At 44.8% G+C, this 22504-nt stretch overlaps 1 protein-coding gene across 3 annotated transcripts in view; it reads left to right on the forward strand.

Annotated features, from left to right (window-relative positions):
- ABCA2 (ATP binding cassette subfamily A member 2) overlaps positions 1-22504 on the forward strand; it is a 217137-nt gene that overhangs the window by 159015 nt on the left and 35618 nt on the right. For 2 of the 3 annotated variants that reach the window (XM_068248769.1, XM_068248771.1), the window contains 11 exons: positions 3317-3437; positions 3515-3796; positions 3923-4129; positions 4425-4527; positions 6055-6377; positions 8514-8727; positions 8832-8937; positions 14345-14456; positions 17027-17087; positions 17170-17344; positions 18973-19088. In XM_068248769.1, the coding sequence (XP_068104870.1) occupies positions 3317-3437; positions 3515-3796; positions 3923-4129; positions 4425-4527; positions 6055-6377; positions 8514-8727; positions 8832-8937; positions 14345-14456; positions 17027-17087; positions 17170-17344; positions 18973-19088 (1820 nt within the window). The remainder of the gene's footprint in view (positions 1-3316; positions 3438-3514; positions 3797-3922; positions 4130-4424; positions 4528-6054; positions 6378-8513; positions 8728-8831; positions 8938-14344; positions 14457-17026; positions 17088-17169; positions 17345-18972; positions 19089-22504) is intronic. The other variant, XM_068248770.1, reaches the window with a different exon arrangement.

Raw genomic sequence — 22504 nt, forward strand, 5'->3', positions numbered from 1 at the left:
CATCCAACATAGTTACCTGCCAAGCTGAGCCTCAAATTCAGCGTCGGATGATGCTCTGTGATCCATATTGATCATCACACATCACAAGAGGAAGTAGAACTATTTAGTGCCACAAAAATTGTGAAGTTAAAGTAGTATTGTGGCAGAAATTACATAGAGCCCCACAGGCACATGCCGGCCCGCCCCCTCTGATCATCCAACGTCCCGTGCCTGTTCGCCCCGCGCATATCTGACTACCATGCACAATTGCAGGACTGCACTAGGGCTGGCCCTACTCTATGGAACTCGCTCCCACCAGCCATCAGACTCACCCCCATCTTTAATACCTTCAAATGAGCCCCTTTTTGTGCACGCCTACCTCCCCCCCATCCCCCCGCATCAGTACCATAGTATATTCTGAGAGGGTCTCAACAGATGCATCAATAGTCTCTACCTCCACCCTTAAAGCGGATCCGAGATGAAAAACTAACTAGAACAAGTAACTTGTCCCGTATATCTTATCTAAAGTTTAGATTAGTTTAAACAGCAAATCTAGCTGCAAACTGCTTCAACAGTTTATGATTATTTCTTCCTGTGATACGACAGCAGCCATGTTTTGTTTGTCAATTACACACAGGCAAGCTGGTAGCATCTGCAGCCCTCAGCTCACTCCCCTCTCCTCCTCCCTCCTCCCCTCTGTCTCTGAAATCTCTGGCTAGTAACCTCCTCCTGCCCAGACTGAGCTCCCATTAGCCCTTGTTACAGTGCCAAGGCACTCTGAAAAGCTGTGGGCGAGGCTTGTTTAGTTTGTAGGGAATTGGAGCATTAAAACAAAACAAAAAAAGTATTTGGCTTGAGGAATGCCCTATAAACTATATGTAACAATTATGCAATGAGTAAACGTTTATCTTGGATCCACTTTAAGGTTGTAAGCCTCTGGAAGGGCCTTCCCCCCCCCCCCCCCCTCCCTCCCCCTAGTGTTTCCAGCTTGATTATGCAATCTCACTGACAACCCTCTAGCGAACTAGAACAGACTCTACTTTGAACAAAGATACTGAACTACTGTTATCAAAGACATGTGCATGATCTGGTTTTGTTGCGAGTTCCTTGTATGTCCTGCCTTGTATGTTAACCCATTTATCTATCGTGCAGCGCTGCGTAATATGCTAGCGCTTTATGAATACGATAAATAATAGAGAACTCAAAGGGTTATTATCAAGCATTAGTTGAAAAACCCTGTGTAGATTGAGCTATGATAGACTTTGCTAAAGTTGAATCTCATTTTTGAATTCATTGTATAGAGAGAAGAGTTGATAAGTTTAATGCTGGATCCACACCCTACAATTTTTTGGCAGATTTACCTGCCAGATCGATTTATATCCAGCATGTCCAATCTGAGAATCGATCGTTTTGTTTTTTTAGCGATTTTCTGACCGATTTCCGTAGAAACGAATGGAAATCAGTCAGAAAATCGCTAAAAAAAAATAAATCGATCGATTCTCAGATTGGACATGCTGGAAATAATCGATCTGGCAGGTAAATCTGCCAAAAAATTGTATGGTGTGGATCCAGCATAAAGCCTCATCTACAGGATCTTCTAAAAAATTAGCATATTGTGATAAAGTTCATTATTTTCTGTAATGTACTGATAAACATTAGACTTTTATATATTTTAGATTCAAATACACACAACTGAAGTAGTTCAAGCCTTTTATTGTTTTAATATTGATGATTTTGGCATACAGCTCATGAAAACCCACATTTCCTATCTCAAAAAATTAGCATATTTCATCCGACCAATAAATGAAAAGTGTTTTTGAAACAAAAAAAAGTCAACCTTCAAATAATTATGTTCAGTTATGCACTCAATACTTGGTCGGGAATCCTTTTGCAGAAATGACTGCTTCAATGCGGCGTGGCATGGAGGCAATTAGCCTGTGGCACTGCACAGGTGTTATGGAGGCCCAGGATGCTTCAATAGCGGCCTTAAGCTCATCCAGAGTGTTGGGTCTTGCGTCTCTCAACTTTCTCTTCACAATATCCCACAGATTCTCTATGGGGTTCAGGTCAGGAGAGTTGGCAGGCCAATTGAGCACAGTAATACCATGGTCAGTAAACCATTTACCAGTGGTTTTGGCACTGTGAGCAGGTGCCAGGTCGTGCTGAAAAAATAAAATCTTCATCTCCATAAAGCTTTTCAGCAGATGGAAGCACGAACCCACTTTTGAACCAGAAACAGTGGCAGAAGCACCTGACCTGGGCTACAGAGAACTTTTACATGTCATTCGGAAATCAAGGTGCCAGAGTCTGGAGGAAGAATGGGGAGAGGCAAATGCCAAAATGCCTGAAGTCCAGTGTCAAGTACCCACAGTCAGTGATGGTCTGGGGTGCCATGTCAGCTGCTGGTGTTGGTCCACTGTGTTTTATCAAGGGCAGGCTCAATGCAGCTAGCTATCAGGAGATTTTGGAGCACTTCATGCTTCCATCTGCTGAAAAGCTTTATGGAGATGAAGATTTCATTTTTCAGCACGACCTGGCACCTGCTCACAGTGCCAAAACCACTGGTAAATGGTTTACTGACCATGGTATTACTGTGCTCAATTGGCCTGCCAACTCTCCTGACCTGAACCCCATAGAGAATCTGTGGGATATTATGAAGAGACAGTTGAGAGACTCAAGACCCAACACTCTGGATAAGCTTAAGGCCGCTATCGAAGCATCCTGGGCCTCCATAACACCTGAGCAGTGCCACAGGCTGATTGCCTCCATGCCACGCCGCATTGAATTAGTGATTTCTGCAAAAGGATTCCCGACCAAGTATTGAGTGCATAACTGAACATAATTATTTGAAGGTTGACTTTTTTTTGTTTTACAACACTTTTCTTTTATTGGTCGGATGAAATATGCTAATTTTTTGAGATAGGAAATTTGGGTTTTCATGAGCTGTATGCCAAAATCATCAATATTAAAACAATAAAAGACTTGAACTACTTCAGTTGTGTGTATTTGAATCTAAAATATATGAAAGTCTAATGTTTATCAGTACATTACAGAAAATAATGAACTTTATCACAATATGCTAATTTTTTTAGAACCTGTACACGGTACAATTTTCTGTCAGATTGGATCTATTAGACGGATCTATCTAATAGATCCATCTACCTGATGGAAAATTGTGCCGTGCAGATGTGGCTTAAGAAACAGCAACTCTAACTTCAATTTAACTTCTATTTCATGATATAACTGGGAATTTGGAGGCATAGACCCAATATAGGGTCACTTCAAAGAAACTTTGACATGGAAGTGCCTCTTATTCCTGTATTTCATTCTCTGGTAGCACTTGGAGCAAACTCTTGAAGAACTGGACTTGACGAGCTTTGGGCTGATGGACACCACTTTAGAAGAAGTGTTCCTCAAAGTATCGGAAGAGGACCAGTCACTGGAGAACAGTGATGCAGGTCAGTATTGAGCTGTGTGACACCAATCCAGATTCACTTTGTGGTGTTCTAATTTCCAGCTATGCTTCTGTCTTTAGATATGAAGGAATCCAAGAAGGACACATTGAGGCCTGTCCTCCAGCCTGACTCCAGCTCTGATCCTTCACTGTTGACTGATGTTCTCGACAAGCCAGAAGTGGAACTCAATAACTTTGCTTCAGAAAATTTCCCCAGTCAGTCTCCAGGTTCCTTGCACTCTGGTTCCTCCTCTTCTGTTGGGTCTGTCCGTGGAGAGGAGGGTGGAGCCTATTCTGAGTTCTATGATGACTACTCACCGCTGTTTGACAACTCTCAGGATGTAGAAGACCCCAGTGTGCATGGTAACTATAGAAAGATATTTCAAAGATTAGTGAAGTATGATTTCTGATGGGTTGCACTGGGTCAACAAACTACTTGTACCCACAGTTTGGGCAGGCTTTTTGTAAAATCGGATGTTTCGCTTTCAGATTCTGAAGAAGAGGAACAGGTCTTGGATGGTCAGGGGAGCTTCAAGCTTGAAGGTTCCTGGCTAAAACTACGCCAGTTTCACGGGCTGATTGTTAAGCGTTTCCACTGCGCCAAGAGGAACACCAAAGCCCTCTTCTCCCAGATCCTTCTCCCAGCATTCTTTGTGTGCGTCGCCATGACAGTGGCTCTGTCTGTGCCTGAGATTGGTAGGTAACTCTGGGTACAAACACAATTACAAGCTCCTCTCATTTGCAGCCTTCTCTTCAATAGGCAGCCTCCCCTCTTTCATATCAAACCACACCCCTTGAACATCAGCCGCCCAAAACCCAGGCCTGTGTGGCCTTCCCAAAAATCTGTCCTTGCACTAATGGAGGGTAAACTTAACTAAAGTCACAAAAACTTGTTTTGAGCAACATTCATCTCACAGAGCTTTACTGACCAGGTTTTGTTTCTTCTTGTAAATTTTTCTAAAATTCTACTAATGCATCGTTTTGTTCACAGGTGACCTCCCCCCTCTCATCCTTTCTCCATCCCAATATCACAACTACACTCAGCCTAAGGGGAACTTTGTACCGTTCGCCAATGAGGAGCAGCCAGACTACAGGTCAGACTTCAATGTTCTCATTACCTGGGAAAATATGCCGTTCCTCCGGCAAGTGACAATGTTAGTTATATTCATCATTCCTAAAGGTCATCTGTAGCCACAGACAGCTCAGTGTGCAGCTGAATCATATACGTCGGAATAAATACATGTGCTAAATTCAGTAATTTTGATAAAATGTATAAATAAATAAATAAAAGGCATTGGATATACTAGTGTTGCAAGGTGCAGAAAGTACTCTCAGCATGTGTCCAAAACAGCAAGACCCGCAGTGCATCACTGTGAGATAGTGGGTGGCGCTAAGCAAGTCATTCCTTGGGCTTAATTTAAATCCTGGTGACAAAAGACTCACTGCTTCTGACTCTCTAAAGCTACATGCACGCACGCGAACGCTCCCTGCCAGCGACAGCTGTCCGCACGTCTCGCCAGAAAGGCAGAGACGCGGCGGAAGCTGTTTGTGAATGGAGCATCCCCCGGCCGGATGCTCCATTCACTCGCGTAGGTTTCCTGTCGCTAGCCCGCGTACTCACACGGGACTAGCGACAGTTCCGGCGAAGTCGCGGCGACAGCTGTAGCCGGCGATTGAACATGTCAATCGCCTGGCGACAGCTCAGACGGGCGACGGTTCGGGGCGCGCGCGTTATACACACGGGCGACCTGTCACCGCAACACGCACGTGCCACGTAGCTGCAGCGACGGCCGTACCCCGTGTGTATGGGCCTTTATCATCCCCTGCATCACTTACTAGAAACTGGCTACAGATGCCCGTGCATCACTGAATGTATGGGATAATTGACCTTTAGATGTAGCCCTCTCTGATGGAATCTGATCAGAGAGGGATCTGTTGCCTGGCCACACACTGCACAGCGATTTCCAATAGATTTCAGCATATAATCTAAATCTATTAGAAATCGGCCTAGTGTCGCTGTCCCTGGTTGCCAGGCCACCTCCCAAGTGTATGTTTGACCCCCTCTTTTCACTGTGCCCAGTGTTAAAAGCTCACCTCGCCACCGGCACGACTCCTGGCCGCCTCCGGTGTCTGGCGACACAACAAGCACCTGTACCACATGACACAGACACATGTAGGACCTCACAATATGCGCCTGTGTCACGTGGTACAGATGCTTGTAGTAACAGCAGACACCAAAGGAAACCAGGAGTGACTCCGGTGGAGAGATGGGCCTTTGCTACCGCAGTGCACCCAATCAAGTGCACGTATTAGTACGCCGTATGCTTATTGAAAAAAATAGGATAATGTGTTTCCTGAGGAAGATAGTTGATGCCCATGAAACGCGTTGTCCAATGTTTTCTCTTTTTTTTTTTTTTTCTTCAGCAAACTACCTCTTTTTCACCTTAACTATGTTTCATCCTGGGATAAGTTTCTTCTATCTTTTAAACCATTTTATATTTGGGGTCGCCTCCTTCCCTCCTAACCCGAAAGACATACTATCCAAAACTCTATATATTTTTTTCTTCCCCTGGACCTCTACCTCCACCTAATTGCCTATCTCTGCTCCTTGTCCTTTTCAGACTGAAGTCCCCAGATGCCACTCCACAGATGCTTGTAAACACCTTCTACCTCCCCTCTGGGATTGGTGCCACCTGCGTGCTGAAGACCGCGTTTAACAGCACCCTGGACCAGCTGGTGCAGTCTCTTAACCTGAACACCAACGAGTCCAAGATGCTGGCGGCTCAGTACTTCGATGCCATGTGCCTGGACTCCTTCACGCAAGGGCTGCCCCTGTCCAACTTTGTCCCGCCTCCGCCATCCCCGGCCCCATCCGACTTCCCCATAGATGAAGACATGGCCCACCTGTGGAACGCCACTACCTTCCCACCGCCCTCCGTGCCAGGTAAGGTGCTGCGCCCAGGAGACGGACAATAGAAGGACAATAGTTTCCAGGGATGGTCGCCACCGCAATTCATTGTAACAAGTTTTCATGTAAAAAAAAAAAGCGAAAACTTGTAAATCACATGCTGACAAAGAGCTCATTGATAACTAAATCAATTTGGTGGCCGTTCGACCATCCGATTGGATTATTATCGGATGAAAATCGGTGCCGCCAAGAGCATGCTCGATTGCCGATGCGACCAATGTATCGAAAGGACATGCTGCAAGATGTAGGGGCAAACATGCTCAGTCGGGTATGCAACAGTATTGGGGTGCAATATTGGGACAAGAGACAAACTCCCCCCGGCGCTGTCCCCCGTAATGTAAAATGTGATCCCGCCACCTGTGCAGAATACTTTACCTGTTTATGTCCGCCGCTGGCTCTGCGCTCCATCTGCATACATGCACTAGGATGATCAGATATGCAAATTGTTCCGAGTTTATGCAAATTTATGCAATTTTTTAATGCAAATACATACAGCTTGAAGATGGACACATCAATTTAAACCTGGGTTTAAATTGGTCCGTTTTCAAACTGCATATATTTGCATAAAAATTTGCATAATTTCGGAAACATTTGCATCTCATTGATCATCCCTAACATGGTTGCCGGTGTAAAGTGGGCAAGTGTGTTTATGGGGATTGCATACGTAGCCCACAGCCAATGGCGGGCATGGACAGGTAAAGAATACTGCACTGAGGGGGACGTTTAGCATTGGGGGGGGGACAGCGGCAGGGAGGCGGTGGATGTGGCATCACAAGGCCGATTCCCGGGAGATTTCATGCTGATACTGATCGGGAATTGGTCTGTGGTGTATGGGCAGGCAACAGATCTCTATTCGATCAGAGAGAGATCTGTCTCTTGGTCGAACTTTCCATGCATCATCTGATGTAAGGGCACCTTAGATTGCCACCAGATTTGAACATAATGGTGGCCATACATGGTTCAATTTTTTTCATACAATCTTACCATTTCTATGTAGTATAAGGACAAATTAAGTGAATATACTGAAAGTATAATTTAGGCAGTTCCCTTATATTACATAGAAATGGTAAGATTGTATGAAAAAATTGTACCATGTATGGCCACCATAAGATAGATTCATGTCAGATGAGATCAAATCTGATAGGAATCTATCTGAGATGTGCCACACACTAGGAACAGATTTTCAAGAGATTTAACAATGAACTCGATTCAAAAATATATCAAACTGCTGTGTTTCACTATAAAGGTGGCCATACACTTATAGATTTGCAGCAGATTTGACCATCAGATAGATTTCTGTCAGATGCCTGTCAGGTTAAATCTGACAGGAATCTATCTGATGTGTGCCACACACTAGGAACAGATTTCCAATAGATTTCAGAATTATATATATATATATCAGAAATCGATCAGTGTATAGGTACCTTTATATTTAGTGCAACGCTATGGGTCGTCGCTCTTGTCCTAGATTTTTCCATCTAGTCTGATCAATCACTTTGACCGCTTTTGTCCAAACATCGTTCAAATTATTGATTGGGCCGGTCACTGTATACATGTATCAATTTCTAGCCGATTTGATCAGAGCGATTAAATTGGCCGGATATCAACAAGAGAAATTGCTGAGTGTATGGCAACCTTTAGGGATAGGCTCTATTATATGTTTGATATTTTTGCTGTTGAAATTTCTGTTACCTCCCTAGCGCAGATTCCTTCCTGATTTTAGGGTCTAAAAGGGGTACAATTTCATGTGCTTTTAGACCCGGAGGCGATTTATTGAGTGATTTTGAAAGCGCTTTTCTAAGTGCTTGTGTGTAGCGTTTTTGTTTTTGTTTTTTTCACTTCCTGGCATCAGTCACTAACTCTTTAGTGTGCACGTCCAGGTTATGCTTCTCACTGGCCATAAGCCATTACCTCTGGGCTATCAGTCTCTGCCTGGGGGTCCACCTAGTGGTTACAAATGTTAAACATGACATATTTGAATATACAATTTCATACTTACTGATTTTTTTTTTTGTTCTTCATTTTTTTCATTTACTGCTAGGTTTGTAAAATATGTAAATCAAAACCCACTAGTTTGTCTTCTCTTTGTTTTTTTCTCTCCTCTTCTGCTAGAAGCAGTCACCACCACCCCGTCCCTCCCCCGCCGCATCCATGAGCCTGTTCGGTGCACGTGTTCCATGCAAGGCACTGGCTTCTCCTGCCCCAGTGGTGTCGGAGGTCACCCTCCCCAGGTGAAGGTGGTGACCGGAGACATCATGGTGGACATCACTGGACGCAACGTGAGTGAATACCTGCTCTACACATCCGACCGCTTCAGACTGCACAGGTGAGTCCCATGGCGAGTCACGTGATCAGAGGACTGCCCACATCTAGATTTTGACGTAAGTGGATTAGCCACAACTTCATCTGACAGCTCTGTTGTAATCCTAGATACGGGGCATTGACATTTGGAAATGTGCAAAAAGCTATCCCAGCATCCTTTGAGGCCAAGGCTCCTCCCATGTTGCGGAAGATCGCTGTCAGACACGCAGCACAGGTCAGTGTACAATCTGATCAACTTTCCTTTCGTTCATTTCCCAAGTATGACCATTAGATTTTTGATCACTTCCAACAATGCTTTCTGGATTCTTGTCCATTTTTTATAACGTCTATATCTTTATTTTGTTTTATGTGGAGATAAAAAAAAAACACGAATACCGGGAGCTCAATGAGGTGTCAGTAACAGAAAAATAGATGCTCACCCTTACTGGTTGCCCAACATGCAACAGATATATTCATCAACACTCCGCCTTTAGCTAATAGTGTGGCTGCTTCTCCAAAAAATGAAATAAAAAAAACAGGTTAAAATCTCTAATCCAGGGGTGTCAAACTCAATCACACAAGAGGCCAAAATATAAAACAAAGTCTAAGTTGCAGGGCAAATTGTATAGTAAGATTTAACATTTATTGAACAGTCTCAAGTGAAGTGGTGTAAACTATAGCCACTGTGGGAGGGCCTAGGCTGGGCGTGGCTTTAGCACTAATGCTATAGTGCGCACCCACCCTGATGAACTGCAAGGCTTTAGATACTGACTGGAGATACTTTTATAACCCTTTCCAGCTTTATGCAAGCCAACAATTCTTAATCGTAGGTCTTCTGAGAGCTCTTTTGTGTGAGGCATCATTCACATCAGGCAATGCTTTTTGGGAAAAGCAAACCTAAAACTAATGTGTGTTTTTTTATAGAGCAGGGCTGTTGTAACTACCGCCTCCAATCTCATCTCATTGATTGGACTTCAGCTGGCTGACACCTCACTCCAATTAGCTCTTGGAATTTGTCATCTACCAACACCTAGCTTCTTTTTTTAATGGTTTTTAATTGTTTTACAATTTTTTATGGGGGATTCTTGGGCCTGGTTGGTTTTAAGGTGGCCACACACCATACAATTTTTTAAATATCTGTTCAATTCAAGAATTTCAATCAATTTTTCTGACTGATTGTAACATTTAAAAAATATGACCACATGCCACAGTACCACACACATATGTTCAGTTTTTCCCCAAATTACGATAAAAAATGATTGGAAACGCTGAGAAAATTGCTATGGTGTGTATATTAATAAATTGACAAACACACACCATACAATCTTTAGAAAAATTAAAAAAAAAAAAATTACAGCATTCCGGATCGAAAAAGAAAAAAAAGAAGCAGGAAATTCGATCGGATTTTTGTCGAATGAAAAAAAACGTTTAATTTTTTCGGGAGATCCGATTATATTTATCAAATTGTCAAAAAATCGGATCATTTTATTGTATCGTGTGTGGCCACCTTTTAGGGAAAGCCCAGTACACAGACCCCTCCTACCTGTGAATGGGTCTTTGCAGTTCTGTAGGGGTGCATAATAAACCATGCTTCCTGCAGTGTACAGACTTGTGAACCAATTGAGACAAAGCTGTATACTGGTTTCCAGCAAGTTATAGGGATTTTAGACTTAGAAGTTTGAGGATAACATTTAAAGGACAACCATCATGAAAAAAATTAATTTTTAAAAGACATACATATAAATGTACATTTCTCCCAGAGTAAAATGCACTATAAATTACTTGTGTCCTTGACAGTAGGTAGCGAAAATCTGTCAGGTTTTGGACTAGTCAGTTTCCTCATAGGGTATTCTCAGTTATTTCTTTATTTACAAAAACACTTAATGAACTGCTGTGGCTTAGTCCAACTGCCCAAGTAGCGTGCAAACGAGTAGGGAGCTGGCCAACATCTCTGTGTAGATCAGGCTAGGCCAGTACTTCCATAGAGGCAAAGGGGGCAGGGGTGAGCCTGGGGTGCCTGGCACCTGGGTGCAAGATTTTCTCTGGCGCCTATGGGAGTGGTTAAATTAACCGCGCCCAGCCACATAACCACACCCATGTCCTGCCTAATCACACCCATGTCCCCCGTTTAGGTAGTGAGTGACAGGGACCCCCGTTTAGGTAGTGAGAGACAGGGACCCCCGTTTAGGCAGTGAGAGACAGGGACCCCAGTTAAGGTAGTGAGTGACAGGGACCCCAGTTTAGGTAGTGAGTGACAGGGACCCCAGTTTAGGTAGTGAGTGACAGGGACTCCAGTTTAGGTAGTGAGTGACAGGGACTCCAGTTTAGGTAGTGAGTGACAGGGACCCCCGTTTAGGTAGTGAGAGACAGGGACCCCCGTTTAGGCAGTGAGAGACAGGGACCCCAGTTTAGGTAGTGAGTGACAGGGACTCCAGTTTAGGTAGTGAGTGACAGGGACTCCAGTTTAGGCAGTGAGTGACAGGGACCCCGTTTAGGCAGTGAGTGACAGGGAGCCCCCCTCCAGCCGCTGCTCCCCCCTCACCTTGCAGCCAGCAGCCCAGCATCAGACCTCAGGATCAGCGGATGACTCGACCAGTAAGAGCGGGCGCCGGACGCACCCGCTCTATATGCGGCTGTGATGTCACTTCCGCATATCAGTGCGGTGTGCTAGGTCCCAGCGCCCGCACTATTGGTCGCCGTCTGATCAAGGTCTGACGTGCTAGAGGGAGAGGGGAGCGGCGGCTAGAGTGGGGGAGTGGCGGCCAGAGGGGGTGAGCGGCGGCCGGGCGGCGCCTCTCACAGAGAGGCGCCTGGGTACAATGCACCCGCAGCACCCGCCCAGGCACGGCCCTGAAAGGGGGCAATTGTCCCAGAGCCCGTAGGTGCTCCCCAAGGTTTCTCCCCCCGCCCCTGCTCTTCAGCTATGGTGACCCCATTCATGCCAGCAGGGAATGAGGAAGAGCAGAAGTCCAGAGCATAGAGTACAGTGCTGGCTTCTGTGTCCTGCTATGTGTACACCCTGCATTTGTAGGCTAAAAGAGAAGGGTAATAATTAGGACCCCCACCAATGCTTTTGGGGACATATGATAGACACCTAATGATATTTTGTGACCAGAGGGGGGGGGGGGGAATGAGATGGGGCCTAGCAGCCAGCTTGGGGGCCCAGGGTGGTGAATTTTCTGTGGGGGGTGGGGCTGTGTCAGGGGGATGCCAAAGTTACTTTTTCCCTGTGGCCCCATTGTAGCTAGAACCGGCCCTGAGATCAGGACTGGGCGAGCTACGACCCGTGGGCCGTATCTGGCGTGTTGGTTTTCTGTATCCGGCCTGCCGACATTGGCCCGGATTCCTCTCCTCCCTCCATCCCTGCAAAGTTGTGTGCGTAAGCATAAGTTTAACTCACCCAATCGCACTTTCCAGCGTTGATCTCCATGGCCACAGCGATGTCATGTGACCGTCCGCCAGTACATGCCAGCGCCGCTGTGGCCAAGGAGATTAGTGCTGAAAGATGCAATTGGGTGAGTTAAACTAATCATAATGCACCACTCTGCCAGGAGGGAGGAGAGAAGAGCATCAGAAAATGTTTGCCCACCCTTGGTATAGATCCTTTTGTCAAGGATAAATGTAATACTGAGACTCTCCCGTGAGGAGATGGATAAGTCAAAAATGTTTACTTTGCATGAGCATTGCCTCATGAATAGCCAATAAGGCCAAATTTGCTAGCCAGATATGTCAGGTGTTCTCTTGGTGTTTAATGCACACATTAAACTCTCTGTGGAAGTAAGTCAAAAATGTGTAAGATGTCACCTTTTGACAACCGGCTGGAAGTGACAGGGGCATAGGAAAAATGTAATTTATGGTGTATTTCACTCTAGGAGAAATGTGCATGTAGTGCACCCATAGGTGTAGCTGTGTTAGATGGGTCCTGCTCTTGTCCAACTCTGGTGACACTTACAACCTCCAGTGATACACAGGAACCAGCAGTGTAATGCTAAGCAATTTTATTGGATCCGCAGACCCAGTAATAAAGTTAAAAAATTAACAATTTACCTTCTAGCAATATAGTCTGATAGATAGGTCATAGCATCTGAACTGACAGTTATGGCAATAATGGAATATTGCAAAGGAGTGCAATAGAGAATGACACCTCTAAAGTCCAAAGCCCCTGGAAAGGGTTTGGCCTAAAGAAGCATCAGAAAATCCAGAGATATCAAATCCAGAAATCACAGTGAATTATTAAGTGCACTTTAAATGACAAATGTATAAAAGGTCTGTTATAATCAAACTCGGATAAACGTTTAAGCTCATTTCCCTAAACACTGGCCAATGTTAGTCTAATCAGCAGGCCGGCAGTTGGAGCTCATATATTAAACAGTATTTGTAATCCACAAAGGTGCAGGGGAAAGCTTCACTCAGGAGAGCAGCAGCAGGGAGATGACATAAGCTGGATTATTAGATATAAATATATTAATGATCCTCTTCAGATAGGCCTTGACACCTCAGAACAGATTGCTAGGCCAATATACAGTTCAGTCTCTAGTCCTCACTACTGCATTGCATAAGACCCTGGGAGGCCTGAATATGTGAAAGTTACAATCTACAGAAAATCACTCACTGAAAGCTGGCCTTGTGAATAGTTTCTTCGGATGAGGGATTAAAAAACAGTCAGGGGTCTGTAAACACTCCTCTTCAGAAAGGATGCAGCCACAGGACACTGTGGAGAAAGAATTTCACCTCACAGACAGCTCAGTTCTGTGTGTGTAATCCCTCAGATCTCTCTCTAGCCTCCTCTAGTTCTCTCCTTCAGGCCTTCACACAGTTCTCTCTGCTGCAGGCTCACTGCCGTTTCTAGCACATTCCCTGTTCTCTGAGCTAAGAATTTCTCTCATTGGCTACAAAATCTCCACAGTATAAAAGCTGCTCTCCTATTGGTGATATGAATTCCCCACCTAGATGTAGGAGGGAAATTTGCAAAGCAAACTATACAAACTATTTAGCAATTAACTGTTTCAGAGCTGATTTCATAGAACCACAATATAATAACACAGAGATTAGACTCCGTACGGGTACTGAACAGCCACAGTGGCAGGATTTTTTTTTTCTTTGCAATAGCACTAAGCAATAAGTCCTCAGCACTAGCATTAAGTTCTCAAAATGACTTGCACATTGCTAATACATGTTCTATAGATTTTTGTACAAAATTGGAATAACCTTTCACAGTATAGAAGGGTGGGGTGGAGGCGCCCAAAATAAATGTAGTTAAAACTTTAAAAAATAATGTGTAAATGAGAGATAATTGCTTACCTCTCCAGAAGATGAAGACACCAGTTCAACTGGAAACTTAGTTATTCAAAAAATTACCAACGCGTTTCATGGGTCATGGCCCGCTTCCTCGGGTCAATACAAAAAAAAGCCTTAGCAGCATAATGAGTAGAGTGTAGGCGTCTCTACACTTTCACAGTATAAGAGATAATAATAACATAAAATACAAACCGCTGATCTATAATGTACTTTTAATACGTTACTGATCTTGTACCACTACAGAGATGTGAGGTCCCTGGTTACCATTATCTGCAGTCTGTACACAACACCGCAATAAGTCTTGCTTTTTATTTCTGATCTTTGTGTTTATTTTACATTTCTAGGCATTTTACAACAATAAAGGCTACCACAGCATGCCCACCTACCTCAATGCACTAAATAACGCTATCCTGAGAGCGAACCTACCTGCGTCACGAGGAAACCGAGCTGCTTATGGTGAGAGGCCAGAAAGCCTTCATGTACAGGGAGGTTCAAATAAATGTCAACATAGTGATACACAGGATGTGGGCCTATTTACCTGAAATGTAGAAATTCATACATACCTGGGGGTTCCTTCAGCCCCCTTCGGGCTGATTGGTCCCTCGCTGTCTTCCTAAGCCGCCTGGAACCACCGCTATGGGTCCCGGTTATTCAGCCAGGGGGGGGGCAAAGTGCGCATGGGCGGCCCAGTCACGTGTGCGTGCCCCGCTGTTACTAGGAGCGTTCTGGGCCTACACAGTACTACTGTGCAAGCTCAGAACACTCCCGGCCGCGGGAGCACGATGGGGGAGTGCGTGCGGCCGGACTGCACCTGTACTGACTGGCCCTGACTGGCTGATTCACCGGAACCCATAGTGGAGCATTCAGGTGGCATAGGAGAATGGCGAGGGACCAAACAGCCTAAAGGGGGCTGGAGGAAGCCCCAGGTATTTATACATTTCTTCTTTTATTACATCTCAGGTACTCTTTAAAAATGCACTGTAGTGACATTGTAGAATGCAGTACATTTTCCACAATACCAACTTTTCCGATAACTGTCCTGGTTTTAGCATCAGAAACACTTCCTATATCTTTCTATTGCTGTATATTGGTGTGTAACCCCGCCCTCCCAGTGATGCTTAGTCTAGGCCAGGCATGGGCAAACTTGGCCCTCCAGCTGTTAAGGAACTACAAGTCCCACAATGCATTGCAGGAGTCTGACAGCCACAGTCATGACTCATAAGGGCAAATGCATTGTGGGACTTGTAGTTCCGTAACATCTGGAGGGCCAAATTTGCCTATGCATGGTGTAGACTGTTTAGCTATGGGGAAACCTCCCCTCCAGAGCATTCTGAGAGACCAGGCATTATTTTCACTGGTTTCAGAATTGTGAGAAACAAATTTTGCAGAGACCACTTGACAGGACTAAAGAGGTCACCACATGTGATAAATTTCAAAATGTAAATAAGGGTGAGGAAAGATTTTACAATGGGCAAACACTGACTAAATAATTTATACATTAATACTGTACAAAAAAATGCATTCATTATATGTTTTTCCTTTTTAAATCCTTAGTTCAGGTTCCATTTTTCCCACTCTTATTTTTTTTAAGCAGGGATAAATGATCTAAAGCTTATATAGCTTCTCATTGGCTTCTGACAAGGCCACTGAAGGCCACTTTAGCCTGAAACGGCAACCTGCAAGTTAGATGATGTGGCTTTGTAAAATTAGAAGACTAGGTATACTACACACTAGTGTGTTTTGCTTATTTAGAGACCTGGAAGAATGATTTGCATATTCGGCAGCAACTGAAGATATGTAGCGACGGCACCACGGCAGCGTGTCAACATTCACACCAATCGCTTTGCAGATACACCAATTCCATGGGCACCATATACATATGGAAGTCGGCGTGCCAAGGAATACTAGCAAATGTTGAACAAAGATAACAAATGGTCCAGCACTGCGTCCACTTTCCATTAAAAACAGCTTATTGTGCACGGCTCTCTTGAAATGCAAAGTTCTTCAAATAGTCCTAAAATGTATCAAAAGTATCAAAAGCAGCCGTAGTGGATTACATTGGGCTGTGGGGCATGGTGGTGGCTACGGCCCGTCTAACGACCGTTTCGCTATGGCAGCTTCTTCAGAGGTAAGCGTGGCCGCACCACCATGTCCCATAGCCCCATGTAAACCACTACGGGCATGCGCTTTTGATACATTTTATGACTATTTGAAGAACTTTGCATTTCAAGAAAGCCGTGCACAATAAAGCTCTTTTTAATGGAAAGTGAACGCAGTGCCGGACCATTTGTAATCTTTGTTTGATATATGATTTGCATATTCGCTCACTGAGCAGCAGTGATGCATCATGGGAGTTTGCGCTTGCTCACATAAAGCTGAATAATTGCAAAAATCTTCTGATTTAAGAAGGAAAATTTAACGAATACATTTTAGGACACGTGATTATTCTATAAAATTCAGGCAGATTTCTTTACTGGAAGCAGCTGACAGATGCCGCCTTCAGCCTCCTGTGTGCCGAGGGTTGCCTTGCAAAATATCAGTCACCAAGGGTGCCCTAACCTGGAAAAGTTTGAGAACCACTAACTTAAAACACAAGTCCAAATTTATTTTTTAAAAATGTAGACAGAGCAAGAAAGAGATAACGGCTCTGTTGGGATATTACTGCTGTCAGGCTCCATGTTGGAGAAAATGTTACTTCCTGTTCTGCACACAGATCTCACAGGAAGCAGGAAGTGGAGGGTGACAAGTACGCAGATGGCTAATGCTGGGAATACACGGCAGAATACACGGCTCGATTGTGAGCTGATAAGATGGTTAGATAGATAATTTCCAACATGTCCAATCACCGTTCGATCGTTTTGCCGCTTGATTTGTCATTGAAGTGAATTGAAAAAAAGATAAGAAAAACGAGCGTAAGATAAGAGAATTGAGCTGGCAAAACGATCGGGCGTAGAATCAACCCATGTATTCCCAGCATAAGATGTATTGTGTTTTGACTTACTTTATCCATTCTTTTCTTCTTTTAGGCATAACCGTCACAAACCACCCAATGAACAAGACGAGTGCAAGCCTCTCCCTGGACTACCTGTAGGTGTCGCAATACTCTGTGTCCTCTGTCCGCTTTTTTTTTCTTCCCTTCCACCTCTTAATCTCATTTCTTTTTTACCAGGTTACAAGGAACAGATGTGGTGATTGCCATATTCATCATAGTGGCAATGTCCTTCGTCCCGGCCAGCTTTGTGGTGTTCCTTGTTGCCGAGAAGTCCACCAAAGCCAAACACCTGCAGTTTGTCAGTGGCTGCAATCCGGTCATCTACTGGCTGGCCAACTACATCTGGGACATGGTGAGATAACCAAAGCAACAATGTCTATTTCCACAGAGCCAAAGGAACAGTTCATGTCCCTCTGTGGTGCCCACATTCTACTGTATCCTCCGTAATCATCGTCTAATGTCCTGGGGGCCAGTTTGGGAGAGAAGTCCATGAACTTATCTGAAGCCATTTTTAGTGGGAAAGTCAATTAACTGACTAGTATGTATGTTTTTGAAATATGGGAGGAAATCGGAGTGCACAGAGGAAACCCACACAAACACAAGAACAAATAAACTCTGTACATGTTGTGTTGTGGCAAGCGATGCAATAAGGCGATGTAGACAGAGTGCAGGGAAGTGGTTTTTTTGCTGCAGGTCTGTGGGTAATTCCACTGCTATGAACTTTTCAATGTTTATTTGAATGTGGTAGAGGCACATGGGGTAGGAGCCTGCTGCACCTGGGGAGGAGCCTGATGCACATGGGGTAGAGGATGCTGCTGCACATGGGGAGGGTCCTGCTGCACAAGGGGTAGAGGCCTGCTGCACATGGGGGGGGGAGGGGCTGCTACACATGGAGGAATGGCCTGCTGCACATGGGGTAGGGGCTTACTGCACATGGGAGAGTGACCTGCAGCACATAGGGGAGGGGCCTTCTGCACCTGGGGAGGAGCCTGATGCACAAGGGGAGAGGCCTGCTGCACATGGGGTAGAGGATCCTGCTGCACATGGGGGAGGGGCCAGCTGCACATGGGGAGGGGGCTTCTACACATGGAGGAATGGCCTGCTGCACATAGGGGTGCTGCATATAGGGAAGGAGCCTGCTGCACCTGGAGCAGTGGCCTGCGCACATGTGGAGAGCCCTGCTGCACGTAGGGGAGTGGCCTGCTGCACATGGGGGAGATGCATGCTGCACATAGGGTAGAGGCATGCTGCATGTGGAGAGGCCTGCTGCACATAGGGGAGTGGCCTGCTGCACATGGGGTAGAGGCATGCTGCATGTGGAGAGGCCTGCTGTGCATTGGGTGCTCAGATTTTCTGCACCATTTATGTTCTCCAGAGTGCTTTGGCCCAGGAGATGCTTTATTAAAGGGGCACTATGGCGAAAAAATGTAAAATATGTGCAAACATAAACAAATAAGTATGTTTTTTCCAGAGTAAAATAAGCCATAAATAACTTTTCTCCTATGTTGCTGTCACTTACAGTAGGTATTACAAATCTTACAGAAGCCACAGGTTATGGGCTAGTCCATCTCTTCATGGGGGATTCTCAGCAAAGCTTTTATTCTTTATAAAGATATTCCCTAAAAAGGATTTAAACAATGATGCTGGCCAGCCTCCCTGCTTGCTACACAGTTTTTTGGCAGTTGGTCAGAGCAACTGCCAGGTTCACTAAGTGCTTTCAAAAATATATAAATCCCTGAGAATCCCCCCCATGAAGAGATGGACTAGTCACTTCTGTCAGATTTCTACTACCTACTGTAAGTGATGGCAACATAGGAGAAAAGTAATTTATGGCTCATTTTACTCTGGAAAAAGGTACTTCTTATTTGTTATTTGTTTATCCAGACATTCGAGTGATGCACTTGGCTCTGATTAATAGCATAGAAAAACATGCCTCAGGTTTATAAGATGACATTTACAGCTTTGATCTTTGTTTTCCAGTTGAATTATTTGGTTCCGGCCACCTGTTGCATCATCATTCTCTTTGTGTTCGACCTTCCCGCCTACACATCGCCCACCAACTTCCCCGCCGTCCTCTCGCTCTTCCTCCTGTACGGGTGAGTCTGAACTGCTCCTTATTTCTACATCAGTAAAACAAAAGGAGAAGCAAATGAGAGTCCAATGTGAGTTAATATGATGGGAGAAAGATGCATCAAATGGAGTACTCACAAACTAAGCCTACTACAAAAGCAACCACTGTAGAAGCGGGTGGGGAGAACAAACCCAACCTCACTTGGATTAAGACAGTGATCTGCAAACTTGGCTCTCCAGCTGTTAAGGCACTACAAGTCCCACAATGCATTTGCCTTTATGAATCATGACTGTGGCTGTCAGACTCCCGCAATGCATTGTGGGACTTGTAGTTCCTTAAAGTGAACCGGAGATGAAGCACCCTCATGTATTTTACTACATTTATCAGTGGGAACATGACAGTAAACACCTTCTCTGCTTTTAGTTTCATTCTTATCTGCTTAATTAGTCTGTTATCAGCTGTGATAAGAATCCTCGACTGAGCCTTCAGTCTAGGTTTGACCTGGAATCATTATAGCGGAGTCACTCTTCTGTGGAGTCTTTTCAAGCCCAAGCCTTCCCCCTCCTGGCTCAGATTTCCTGCTTTGCATACTGAGAGCTGTGATGACATGGGAGGGGCTGCTGCTGCTGAGAGAGAATCTCTGAAACAGACAAGTGTGGCTGCAATATGATCTGAGTGCACTCTGTCTGCATAGATAATGATGATGACTGCAGTTTCATTCCTATGAGAGACACTTCCTACAGGCAGCTGTACATCATACCAAAATGAAAGCACATAGATGAAAGGCTGCATTTAGCCTAGACAGCAGCCTAGTCTCATATAGCCTAGACAGCACATCCAGAACAACTCATAACCCGGAAGCATAAGGGATATGAGCCGGTGGCCATTTTGGATTTTTCCTGGAGCAATAATGGATAAAAAAAACTCAAAAGGCACACCAGAGCGGCGAAATTATCAGGTAGAGCATTTATTCTTTACAAGCTATCGAATGATATGTTTATTTTGTGTGAAACGTTCACCTCTGGTTCCCTTTAACAGCTGGAGAGCCAAGTTTGCAGATCACTGGGTTAAGAGGTGGCTTTTCTGTAGTAAGTCGAGAGGTGACACTCCTCCACCAAAAGTGGACAAATAGTCACAGATAGTCGATAATCAGCCAATCAGGTGACGATGCACTAAAAACAGCTTAAAAGGGAAGTAGCTGTGGAGTGTGGACGTACCTCCCACTTGAAGACACTGAGGGCCCATATGCAATTAACTTTTTCTCCCAAGTTCTCTCCTAGGTCAGTGGCGTAGCAATAGGAGATGCAGAGGTTGCAACCACATCGGGGGCCTTTAGCCAGAGGGTCCCCGAGGAGCCCTCCTGCAACCACAGTATTAGGTCTCTATTGGTCATGTGCTGGTAATAATCACTTCTATAGATGCTTTGAATAGTAGTAATCCTTAACACACTGTTCCCCATCCCCTTCTTGCACCTATGACACTGTGATTGTCCTTGGCAGGTTTTGGTGCACCGTATCAACTTGCACTGGGGCCCTTAGCTACACTTAGCTTACACTTAGCTACGCTTCTGTCCTAGGTGATATTTTGAAACTTGTCAATAAAATACTCAGCAATCAAAAAAATACTCAGAATAACTGTGACAGGACTTTTTCACCTACTTTTTGATACTTTTTAAATTGAAGAGTGCTGAACAGTTACTTTAAATACTGTAGAAGATGAAAATGTATCCCCTAGTAGAAAAGTTAGGAGACAAAGGCCTCAATTCACTAAGATCATGCTAGAGATAATAAGGCAAGAGAAAACTTACCTCCACATGTGAGAGAGTTATCTTACCTCTTCATTCCTTAAGTTACCTCCTCTGTAGTTAATTTACCTCCTCTGTAGTTATTTTCACATGCAGCTAATTAACAGCCTGTCTTTAACTCTGGAGTTATTTTAAGGATTGGAGAGTTAATTTAAAGACAGAAGAGTTAACTTTAGGTTTGCCTGAGGTAAAATGTTTCCTGAATACTACATGCCTTATCACCATGGTAACAACTCTAGAAGAGTTATTAAAGACAGGAGAGAAGCTTAGTGAATTGAGGCCAAAGTGATTTGCTTATGGCCTTTGCAACTCACACGGCAAGGAGGGATAAAGGACAACTGTAGTGAGAGGCATGTGGAGGCTGCCATATTTATTTCCTTTTAAACAATACCAGTTGCCTGGCTGTCCTGCTGGTCTATTTGGCCGCAGTAGTGTCTGAATCCCACCAGAAACAAGCATGCAGCTAGTCTTGTCAGATCTGACAATGATGTCAGAAATAGAGCTGCTCAAATCCGGATCCGGGAGATACCCGGATAGTTGCTATCCGGATATCTCCCAGTAAACCTGGGCGGGGGGGGGGTCAATCTTACCTGTCTGACGTCTTCTTCGTCAGTCCCTCGGCGCCTCCCACAATGCGCTTCACGCGCGTCACGTGATTACAGACACTTCCTCCTTCAACCCGTAAGGAGGAAGTGTTTGTAATCACGTAACCGCCGCTCGGACCGCATCGTGGGAGGCGCCGAGGGACTGACGAAGAAGACGTCAGACAGGTAAGATTGACCCCCCCCCGCCCAGGTTTACTGGGAGATATCCGGATAGCAACTATCCGGGTATCTCCCGGATCCGGATTTGAGCAGCCCTAGTCAGAAACACCTGATCTGCTGCATGCTTGTTCAGAGGCTATGGATAAAAGTATTAGAGGCAGAGGATCAGCGGGATAGCCAGGCAACTGGTATTGCTTAAAAGGAAACAAATATGGCAGCCTCCACCTTACGCTTACTGCAGCTGTGCAGTTTAAAGCAAACCTAAACCCATGTAAGCAAAATGAGTTTCACTCTACCTGGGGCTTCTACCAGCCCCCTGGGCCATCCTGTGCCCTCGCAGCAACTCACAAGTGAGGCTTGTCTGGAAAAAGTGGGTTTTGAGGGAGCATCTAAAGATATCAAAGGTTGGAGGGTGTTGGACATGTTTTGAAAGGTGATCCCAGAGGAGGGGTGAAGAATCTGAGAAATCTTATACACGTGAATGCAAAGAGGGGGTTCTAGGAGAGGACAAAGAAAGTCAAATTGCCAAATTCTCGATTAAGATCGCATAGTGGTACAGTTGCAATCCAATTTACCCGCTGAAAATGATTATAGTGCAATATCAGGTTTGGGAGAGGCACACCTTACCGTAGGCAGTTGGGTGCGTAGCCTGGATGTAAAAGCCACATCAGTCCAACATAGAAGATTCAAGTTTGGCTAGCACTTTATCTGATGAAGGGGACCCTCCGTGGCCCCGAAAAACAATGCTCATGTTGTGCATACAATAAGGAATAAATATCCTGGAATATTGACATTGGTGTGCTAGCCGAACTTGAAAATAATTATAGGAGATGAATCGCACTGAAAACAGGATGACGATAGCACTCGGGAGAA

Source organism: Hyperolius riggenbachi, chromosome 8 (genome assembly GCF_040937935.1).
Source record: "Hyperolius riggenbachi isolate aHypRig1 chromosome 8, aHypRig1.pri, whole genome shotgun sequence".
Classification (NCBI taxonomy): domain Eukaryota; kingdom Metazoa; phylum Chordata; class Amphibia; order Anura; family Hyperoliidae; genus Hyperolius; species Hyperolius riggenbachi.